This window comes from Egretta garzetta, unplaced genomic scaffold, assembly GCF_000687185.1.
Source record: "Egretta garzetta isolate BGI_Z169 unplaced genomic scaffold, ASM68718v1 scaffold486, whole genome shotgun sequence".
Taxonomy (NCBI): Eukaryota; Metazoa; Chordata; class Aves; order Pelecaniformes; family Ardeidae; genus Egretta; species Egretta garzetta.
Window position 1 is genome coordinate 1946039 of NW_009260126.1, and position 11381 is coordinate 1957419.

Consider the following 11381-nt stretch of genomic DNA (forward strand, 5'->3'; position numbering starts at 1 on the left):
TACTGAGCTCAGCCCTGCGCGGCTCGGCCTAAGTGTCTTAAATTCGCGGTTTCTCAGGTTTTTGACGAAATCGGAACTAGGAAAAGCAGGGGGAAATCATAAAGACCCCATAAGCTGGTCTGGGTGCTTGTTGGTCAATACCTTGCTCGAATGAATATGTATTTAAACTCCTGTTGCTCTTTTGACCTCGTGAAGCAGGTCAAGAGTGGGTATTTATTAGCATTTAAAAAATAACACCCATAGTGCGAGTGCTGCCCTACAGCTTAAACCATAGAGGCAAAACTCGATGTCTAGGGTAAGGGTAAGGTGGAATTTTAATCTGATTCCGGGAAAACAACCTGATTAACCCATCAATTTACTTCCTTGCTGCTGTTTGGCATTCTCACAGTGAACATCTTTCCACCATAGAAAAAGACACCAATGGCGATGCTTTGTGGGTTTGGTGTTATCCGTCCATAACAGCTGAACTGCGGAGTCTGTTGCTGCGAAAGTGCTGCCTTACAGATGAAAATAAATTGCTTCATACGTTTGTGTTTGGCCAGTATAAAAGGTTGTGGTTCTACATCACAACTGTGGAAGTTCAAGATTCTCCAGCCTTGAAAAAGGTAGGACATGTCCCATTGGTTTTTTTGGTAGAGTGCGGGAAAGACGTCTGCAGAGCTTCCTCAGGCAGTTGAAGCAGTGTTTCCCCTTCATATGCTGTGAGAAAGGGAAGGGATTTGAGGTTTTGTGTGCTCACAAATGCAGCTCTTGCCCAGTCTGCATGTTAAGGTTTTCACCAAGATATATATTGGATGGAGGTACAGAGAGACTGAGATACTCATTACACAATTTAGATTCTATGTATTAAAATGGAGATGCTCTTTCATGTCATTGTTTCTAGTTACCTTGCATTTCAAGTTCAGGATTTTTTTTTCTTTTTTTTTGTGTCAAAAAAGCTCTATAAAGGGTCTTTCATAGTGTCTGAAATCTCGTTTGTATAGAACTTGATACTTTTTTTTCCCAAAGGGTTGAGTTATCTAGGTATTTTCTTTGCTGCACTGATAACTGAAAGAGTGCAAATATGCTTCTGCCTTCTATACATTCCCTGTTATGAAGATCATTAACCTGTTGTTTATTCAAGTTTCATATTTCATGCTATATTGTTAAGTAGAAATGTTAAACAGAATGTTGCTTGCCTTTCCTCACTCCAAGCTTACATCTCCTGTGAACCTCAAAGATGTAAAATAAAACATGTCCCAGTGCTGTCTCTGACAGTGGCAGTGGGAGATGCTGTTTAAGGGGGACATGTGAGCCTGGGCAGATCAGCCTCAAACTGTCCCAGCCCACAATCATTCAATTAAGGAAATTAAAGAGTATTTCTGTTTCTGCTATCCATTAATTTTTTTCTGGTCTCTTTCTGAATATGTTGATGCTGTCTGCCTCCACAGCCTCCTTTGGCAACAAATTTTGGAAGTTTCCTACCTGCTGTGGGAAAGAAAAATGTCTTTCTCTCTTTTAAAATAATCTCACGAGATTAAAAGAAAGCAACTCTTAAGGAGTAGATTTAGCAGAAGATGATATGTACTAGGGCTGACTCAGTGGAAATGAGTCACATCAGAAATCTCTTAACCAGGCCTTTTAGTTATAACTTGGAGCTGCTACTACTGCTCACTTTTTTTTTTTTTAAATTGAAACACCTTGTCAGACTACTTGCAGTAAGTTCAATGATGTGAAAAAGACTGTTCATATGTGGTTATTAAATAAGGTGTGTGTTTTTCTGTTGTGTGCCTTACTCAGGTGACCCACTTTTCCATTGTTCTGATGGCCAAAGACTTCAACCCAGAGAAATATGCAGCCTTCACTAGGATACTGTGTAGGTATGTATAAAAACTGTTTTGAGGTACTGCTCTGTGCATGTTTAGATCTTGCCAAGGCAAAGGATTAAATTTCATTGTGTTGTGTCTGCATTTGGTCTAACAAGCTGCTGGAAACTCAGTCCTACAAACTGTGAATCAGATTATATAAATCCTTCATTTGAGCTTATCTTTAGTTCATACAGGAACTGTTGGGTGAATGTCAGATGCCCAGCAGGCTTTGATGTGCCTTCTCCAGACACACACCACCACCCACCCACATGGTCCTTTTATCTGAGAATGTATTTTTTAAAAGTATAAACATTTGGGCAGAGGTCAGTGCTGTAGAGTCAAAGGTCACTGCATGTATGGTGGACAACTTGTGTCCTTCCACAACATGTCTGCTACAGATGCTTCTTGCATCTCCTCTGAACTAAGCACAGCACCCAGCAATCTTTTTGCTTTTCCTCCAGGAAAATGAGAGCCCTCTGCATCTCGAGGTCTTTGGCTCTGTCTTCTCTCTTCTTCCAGCCAGCCTGCCATCTTTTCCTTGCCTTGTCCCGTTTACTCACTTTGTTCCACATTCCCATTCTCATGATCTCTCTGCATCTTTCTTTGCTTTTCCTTCAGTTCCCAAATTAGTTGGGTCCTGCTTCCCAAGTATTCCCTAAGATTTTGCAGTTAATTGGAGGCAATTGCAAGGTTATTGTATCACAAACTTGGGAGTGCCATCAGGCTTACCAGTTCTGCAGTGTATTGAAAAACTTGAGGTTGTTCTTTGCCACTGATATATGAAATACTCAGATTTGCTGTGGATCTCATTAATGCTGATTTATCAGCTAATACTTATCTTCAAATCCAGGATGGATTCCTCTAAACATGATAATTGTGTTTCAAAAGTGACATTGCTTTATACTACAGCTAATATGGAAAGCAGATAGTTGAGAGCTTCAGTGCTATTCCTGAAGTGCCTTAAACTGTAAAATAGGTTATGGTGTCTCTCTGCTGTCTGGGTTTTGTTGACATGTAGTTGTTCCGGTTTGGGGTTTTTTTTTTAATGAGTATCAAGGACATGTTTATATTTTTCTTTCATTATTTAACAAAGAACGGAAGAATGTCTAATGATACTTGGGTAAATAATGAAAAACTATTCACATGGTCTGCATGTAATAACAGGAGTTACTGTAGTAGTTGCTTTTTCACAAAGCAGGTACCTTCTTCTTAAGCAAAGAATCCTTAGACTGGACACGTGCTTACATCTTTGTGTTTTATTTCTATGTTGGTAAATGTTGGTTCTTTCATAAAATGGGAAACTCAAATAAAAATACAAGGTAGTTGTTTATCTTAAAAGACAGACCTGTTTTTCCGTGTTTGTCATCTAGGTGTCTAAAATAAGAACTCTTGCCAATAATATTGTTATTGGTGATACTGGGATTTTTGTGTGTGTGTGTGTGTGTGTGTGTGTCTCCTGGTGATGATTGCAGTCAAAATACCAGACTTCTTTCACACAGAATCTACTTGAAGCACGGAAGTCCAGTTAAAATGATGGAGAGTTACATTGCAGTCCTTACAAAGGGGATCTGCCAAAGCGAAGAAAATGGATCTTTCCTCAGCAAGGATTTTGATGCTCGGAAGGCTTATCTTGCTGGTTCCGTCAAAGGTTAGTTAATACCAGAAGTCTCTCTTCTGATTTCTTTTGTACAATATAAAATACAATCCAGTTTTCATGTATGCTTCAAGTAAATAGTGTTACCAGTTTTATCTGTGCTGTTATTATTGAGCTTCTTCAAAAAACAAATTATAATATCAGCATGTATATCTTCAATAAAATAATTTTCCCCTCTTTTCTAGATATAGTATCTCAGTTTGGAATGGAAACAGTTATCTTGTATACAGCATTGATGTTAAAGAAGAGAATTGTAGTGTACCATCCTAGAATAGAAGCTATCCAGGAGTTTACCAGGTACTTTGTCAATCCCTACCTCCCCATCCCCAAAAGTTCAGCAAATTTTGAACCCTCATTGAGAGAAATGCCCATATTTTATGGAAAAAGGAAAAATCTTTCTTAAACCTGTTTATTGAAATCCTGCTAAATCCCTCTTAAGGCTTTAGCCATATGTTTGTCAACTCAGAGAAATTTCACTGTAGAATGAATGATAAACTCTGCTTGCACTGATAGTAGAAATCTCTGTAGTTCATGTATATGCATGCCAAACAAGACCTAGTCATGCTAGTTCTTATCACATGCATTTCATACTGTGAAACTAATTAGTATAAGTAAAAATCTACTGTGTGTCAAGTAGCAATGTTTATTTCCCTAGGACTTTGCCTGCTTTAGTATGGCATCGACAAGACTGGTCAATTCTTCATTCATATGTACATCTAAATGAGGAGGAAGTGGAAGCCTTAAAAACCTGCACAGGTAGTGATAATTTATTAATCAAAAATATAAAGAAAATTTAATTTCAGTTTCCATTGCTGCAAGGTCTTGCACCAGTGCTCTTTGGGAGGAAAAAATGTTTACTTTCCTGTTATTGCTATTGTTCAGAGTTAAACAGCATCATTTTCTTTAGAAAAGTCAAATGAACGGGACAAGTATGTTAGAAGATAACTAGTTAATCTGGTGTTTCTGAGTATAGCTGCATCAGCCTACTCCTAATCACAGATGCAAAGCAGCTTTGAGACTTTTTTGATGTTGTGATCAGAGGGATCAAAAGTCTTACTGTTGTACAGAAGCAGCTCACTTCAGATAAGCTACTTTTTTTTTCTAATTCTACACATACCTAGTAACTGAATTTTTAGGATTTTTTTTTTTTTTTTTTTTTAATTCCTAACACTGGAGTTTTTATTCTGACTGCTGCTAGTGAAGTCTCTGGCTCCTAATCACAGGTAGACTTTACCAGCTATGTAGGAGTTTGATCTGTGCAACACATTGCTGTGTATGCGTAGTGCTCGACACATAATTCAGGAAGAGGCCCTTGATTTATGCGAAGGTTAGCATGACACGTAGTGTGGCCATTAAGAGGCTTCTCTATACAGAATAATGAGCAAGAAGACTACTCATCTTCAATATTTCTATAGCATTACCAGCAGTGCTTGTTTCAGCTCACTAAACATCTTCCACAGAGAAAAGATGCTCCAAGTTTGCTCACCTGGCATGCTATAAATAAGAAAATCTGCTGGTTTTATTACTCTGTTCCAGTCTAATACTGACTTAGTGACAAGGGGCTCTGGAGCAGAGATTCTTTTAAAGAGGAAATTCAGTGTCTTTTGCATTTGCAAATGAGTAATTTTAGTAGCAAGGTAAGAAGAGAGTTTAAAATTTCAAATTTATAACCTTTTTATATTGGATGTAGTGTTAGCAGTTCATCTGTGTTCAAGGCAATTTTAGAAATCAATTTTTAAGCTCCTCGGAAGTGAAGCATTCTGCTGTGTATACTTGTTAAATGACTGATAGCAAGAGAGCAACCTCCTGAGTCCAATGAGTAATGTGCCAAATACTCTTAGAACAGAGAATTTAGGACTGTGATTTTTCCACAATATCTTGGTTTTGTTTATGAAGATCCTAATCTTGCCAAAATTCTGCTCTCTAGGTTACATTGCTGGATTTACAGATTCTGAAGTGAACAGTAGACCAGACCTTTATGATGTGTATGTGAATTTGGCAGACAGTGAGATCACAATTTCCCCTGTAGTAAAAGGTTGGTTGCTTTTTATATTTTGGATTTAGAGGCCGTTTATTCCAGAGTTGGTAGTAGTTGCTGAGCCTCGCTGTAGGTCAAGCCATCTTGAGCCTTCTTCCATCCTGGTTCTGAAAAGCCAATATGTAAGCTTCTGTCTTTCAGTTTTATTGAGACCCTGGAAGACTGGTGAAAATTGGAATTTGGAAAGGCATGCTTCATCTTCCAACAAATGTATAATTGAGATTTTAAAACATCCATGTTAGACAGTTACATGGAAGAGACATTCAGCTGAATGCAGAGATATTGCATGAGTCTTCAGAAAAACATAGCACTGAGTACTTGGAGATTGGGGACTGTTTGAAAGGAAAGCTTGTATGTTCCTTGTCATCTGCTTAGGGCTGCTTTAGAGGTAGATAATTCGCCTGTGCTGGAATGGCTGTTGATAGGTCAGTGCCTTTACCAATAGATTTCAAATGGCAGTCATGAAGAGGACTTCTTGTTTTGGCCTGTTATTCATATGTATTTCTAGATATCACAGAAATGGTCGTTTTATGTGAATGTGTGCTTTTTCTTTTTTCTTACTCAGAGGCAATGACAATGGGAAAACTTCACAAAGAAATTGCACAACTAATTGTTCAATCTGCAGAAGACCCAGATAAATCAGACAGCCAAGTCATTAAGGTTAATACTTTTTTTTTTTTTTTAATTTTTAGTTTTAAATCTAGTTAAATTACTTCTATCACTAAATCTTGGTGGTAGGGGACAGTAGGAGAGAGATTGTCCCTGGTAATAAGTTGATCTCTTATACCCTCTGCTTTTTTACAAATGAGCATTTTTATTCTTCATACAGGTTTTTAAGGATGGTGTAATTGGTTTATATTATCACTTGGGTAACCACATTGCTGAAGAAACTTCAGAAATTGTGTTGATTTTTAAGACTTCGAGTAAAATTGGTTTTATTCTACAAAGCACATATTTTGCTCAATACCTTGTCAGTAGTATTGTCAATACCTTTGAAGAAGTCCTACTGAGGTATGGCTTCTCAGCTATAAAGCCTGATTTTTATAATGAATTTTTTTCGCTTCCTCCCCTATCTAATAGATTATTAGCAACTTAGTCAAAAGAGCTCAGTTAGGCCAGCGAGAGGAGCCTGTGGAATGACAGTGCTCCCTTTATTCAACATCGCACAAGAGTAGACTGAAGAGCTGTTGCAAGTTCACCTTAAAATAAATGGGGTCTTTATTTAAAATGAACTATTCATCATTGTTTTCTTTTTGTTCTGTATTTTTTTAAATAAGTATATGTTAAAACATTATAATATACAATACACAATTCATGGTTGCTTGTTTTTCTGTTCTTCAAGGATATTTCTCTGAAGACAAAAGAAATCTTGACTACTTTAGCCTCACTTACTGAAGTTTCTGATGGCAATGAAAAACCAACCCTTAACTCTGAGGCCCTGAAACAAAAGCGATTTCCACCAGCTACAGAAAACTTTCTTTTTCATTTAGCAGCTGCTGAACAAATGCTTAAAATCTGATTTTGATGCACTTCAATGTTATGGACCAACTCAAAAATACTGTCTTTGCCATACAGATAGGAATACCTGCTATTTCATATGGAAAAATTAAAGGTATAAGAGTGAATGTATATTAACTGTGATATAATGCAGAATATTGGAGCTTGACGTGAGACATATGGAGGCCTGTTTGGGAACATTCCTGGTGTTGTTATCTTCCCCAATTATAACTTTGTATATATGGCTCCCGTATTTTGTACCACAATGTGGGTGCATATGCAAGCAGCATGTGCCTGTGTGTCCAGGCTGTGCAAGACATTATTATAGTGGCTGTTTGTCCTGCGAGTTCCAGATGTCAGACAGCTGTCTTCTTGTTCGGACTTGCCTTCCCAGGGTCTGGAACATGGTGCAGCACACATGCTGTAAAACCAGGGCAGTTTGGATGTGCTAGTCTCTGCACAGGGATATGCTGAACAGGCTGTTGGTCTGGGCTTCCAGGTATGTTAGCCTGTCAGATACTGCTCTTGCTGTGGACTGCCTGATGACCTGGAAATCCCACATAAATGGACAAGTTCTCTTCTTTCTACCTGAAAGTGTCTAGGTGTAAAAAAAGGATGGCTGGAAAAATCTGATGTGGTAGCCTTAGTATATAAAGGAAGAGATATTTTAAAGCTCAAGTGGGAGTTGAGCACCTCTTTTGGACTCTTGCCTTAGAGGTTTTCCCTCCTTTCACTCTGTCCCATGCCTGTGATGGAGGGAAAAGAGGACAGGATTACTATATTCAACCCGGGGCTTCCTGAGCGGGGGGTTACAGACAAGTGCTGCTTTACAGCTGGAGTCACTTAAGAAGTTGTTAGGGTTCTCGGCTGAGAAGATACCTGGCCATTCATTCCTGATCCATTTGACAGAAAATCAGATGAATTAAAGCCTAATGGACTAGAAATGTTCAAATGGGCAGGTACAACACAGGTGGAGCATCAACCTCTTAAACTGCTCAAGCTGTAACATGGGCACTATCTGATGGTGCTCTGTGTAGACAAAATGTAGGTGGAAACTTTTGAAGTAATAGTGAAAACTGGGAAATAGTTTAGAGAAAATTTAACATTTGCCTACTTGTTTTGTTGCATAGCCATAACTCAAGAGATTATTACTTTTTTTTTTTTTTTTTTCATTGAGCAGCATGAAATACTTCAGTTACCCAATAGGCAAATCAGTCAATTTTGCAGTAGCACTTTGTTACAAGAAAAAATAACCTTTTTCCTGGCCTTTGTACAGATAGCTATAGCATGTCATTTTAAATAGAGATTTTATACTTATGATTAAAACTTGAGTAATCAATATTTATATTGTTAAATAATTGCTATTCAGAAACTGATAGAGCTCATCAATAACTCTGTGCAAGCAATATTGGTTTGAAAAAGGGTTGTCCTTTTGCTATATATCATACATTAAGGAAATCTGTTTTAGAATGTGGATAAGGAATGTGACATGTATCTATAAAGTGGCTAGTTATTACAGTCAGTACATGAAAGTGTTTCAGAATAATCCCCTATTTTCAGGGGTGTAAAATTCTACTTTAAACAGTTACTCTGCAGTTTAAATTCTGAACACAGAACGTGCTTTTTTTTTCAACTTCTGAGAAAAATACTGCAGTTGCCTTCATTTACCTGTAAGTGCTCTGCAGCTTTTTTTTCATGTTTGCCCATTAATGTTTTTTCTTATTGGTTCTGTAGTATTGCTGCTTCTGTTTGGGGACTTTCACAACAGTCAGAATAGCAGAACTGCAAAATTATGCTGAAAATTCCTACTTTAAAGTCCACTGAAATGGCAGTCTTTCACAGAGAAAAACCTGAACATGCTTTTTAGTCAGCTGTCTTAACACCACATTGTAACTGTGAAGAAATTCACCTAGGTTTCTTATTAACAAAAAGCCTTAAGGTATATAATTAAGGTAGTGTGGGTGTTGGAGACAACCACAAAAAGCAGAGAAGCTCAGTTACAATCTAAAAATTGAATGCTTGCTTTGCTTCCTGTTTTGGAAATGTTTAAGTTGAAAATCTTGGTGTTATGTTACATCTTGTATTCTGACGTTTGTGCAAAACAAATGAAATATAATTTTGCACTTCAGGAACTGGACTCATAGCATGCTTATGTCTATTAAAAAAATCCTGAACAGTCTGCCCTTTAATTTATTTATAGTATTAATGTAAGTGTATTCTTGAATAGTTGTGACCACCGAGTCACAGGCTTTGGCTCCTACTTTCACAACACTGGGATTAATCTACAGTTTGATGTTTAGGTCAGAAACATACTACTACACATTCAAACAGTTTTGTCATCTGTGCTGCTTTTTTTTTGTCAGCACTGAGGAAGATGTACTGGCCTCCCTCAGCTTCAGTACTGTCAGAAGATTGTTCTTGCATTTTCTTAGTGACTTTTGACACTATTTCTTCTCAAAAAGGTTTGGAATAAAACGGAAAAACCTGGAAGGTCAGGACAGGGAAAGATTTCTGATTATTTTGTCACTTCCCTTTCCCCAGGATGTGTATGAGCAGACTGCGTGTTGCTGGTTTTGCAAAGTCAGATGACATGCTTTCTTCCTCCTCCTGGAAGCAAAGACCATATAAAATGAAATTGTTCCTATCTTCTTATTTTACTGTCTTTCTGTTCTTAGATAGATAGGAAATGATGAACAGTGGTTCTTGTCAAGAACCTTCTAAGAGATGCCTCCAAAAGGCAAGCAGCATGTAGAATAATTGAAAGCCTTGAACTCAAATGAAAATTGTAGCACTGCTCCTTCCTCACTTGAGGCAAAAGGTACTTCCCGAGCACTGCGCCTCACTCATTGCCCATGTGCGCCAGTTACTGCAATAGCTGTAGCTGACATCTGACGTTTGCAGATATCGTGGTAGATCATAAACAGAGCAAAGGCTTGCAAAGGGAAGCAGGATAAGCAGCTGTAATTTTGTTGAGTAAATTGGGCTAGTACCTTAAGGCTAGCTGTGTTGTTTTTAATGCTTTCATCCCTGGGGTTTTAGTCCCTGGTGTAAGCTGGTCTGCCTTGTTTCCCCTGCAGGCAAGTGGGGGGGAATGTTCTGACTGAGAGCCATACAATGCTGCATAACCTGGAAAAAATTGGCACAGTACACCTGACAGCATCCATCTTAAAATTGTGGGCTGCTTCTGATTTCAACCTTGGACTGCTTCAGTTCTCCCGCTACCAAAAGGGCTAATGATGATTTGTTAATAGGGTGTTATGAGATGTTGTTTGAAGCAGCTACATTTCTAAGGTAAAACACAAGCTGCAAAGCTCAATGTAGGAGGCTCACAGCTGCCTGGTACTGCCTTACACCCTTCCCTAGGCGGCTGGCTGGAGTCTTTTGTCAGAGGGATCTTTGGGCAGCTGAGGTCATTCCTTATAGCTGCCGAATGATGCCAGGCTCGAGAGGAGACTCCAAAGACAGCAACAGCTCCTTCCTGAGTGACACTGCAGCAGGCAGCATGCTGTTTGCTGGGCAATGGGGCAGGAGCTCCCTCCCCGCCTGCAGCCTTCCTCCCTCCACCCCTATGGCCTGTGGGGAAAAATAGCCTGGCTGTGGTACAGGCTTGGGGGTAACACAGGGACAGGATCTCCAGCTGGGGAAGTGCTTTGATCTCAGTATTGCCTAACAGGGGAGAGGCTGATTTTTTTTTTTTTTTTTTTTTTTTTTCCTAAATTTCAAGATGACAAGCTGAGCAGGTGGGGAGCTGCTAGCATATTGTGCTGTACTGACACTTATGTTTTCCTTGAAGCTGAAAGCTTCCGTCTATTATAGTCTACCACACCTTAACTGGTTCCACCACTAATGCACTGTCACTTAAGACACCAGCCAGTGCTAAAGGCCTGAGACAGACCTGCCTTGGCCTGGTATGTTGTTAATCTATTCTATTGCAAATGGGAATGTTGTCCTGTAGGTGCTGACTCTCCTCCCAAGTCCTTCAAACATGTTTTTTGGCTTGTCCCAATCTTGTTCCCCTCACTTATATCTCTGGTCTAGCAGGTGTCTGGTCCTGGCAGTTCTAGTTCCTGTCTCCTAACTTTATTTCAAGACCAAAGATGCCAGGACCTTTTTGGCAATGTATTTTCCCTGCCCTGCAGCTGAATCACCCAGACAGACAATTTCAATGGCAGGTGCCTGCCCTCCTCTTCTGGAAAATTCTGGTTAGGGCAATAGAAACATTCTGAGAATGGAAAGGAAAGAGGTATTTAATAACCCTGAGAAAGCTGTATTTAATATGGCAAATTTCAACTTGATTATTCAGTAAGAAGCTGGTAGAGTTTGATAATGGGCAGCTGTAATAACA

At 38.9% G+C, this 11381-nt stretch overlaps 1 protein-coding gene across 1 annotated transcript; it reads left to right on the forward strand.

Moving 5' to 3' along the window:
- Nucleotides 1–386: 386 nt before the first annotated feature.
- DENND10 (DENN domain containing 10) lies at nucleotides 387–8217 on the forward strand (the record flags this gene model as incomplete). Its single annotated transcript, XM_035896902.1, has 8 exons — nucleotides 387–605; nucleotides 1780–1859; nucleotides 3347–3495; nucleotides 3687–3798; nucleotides 4157–4257; nucleotides 5429–5536; nucleotides 6105–6199; nucleotides 6882–8217. Coding segments are annotated over 8 exons (1041 nt in total), but the record flags the coding sequence as incomplete, so codon positions are not given.
- Between the last annotated feature and the right edge of the window lie 3164 nt (nucleotides 8218–11381).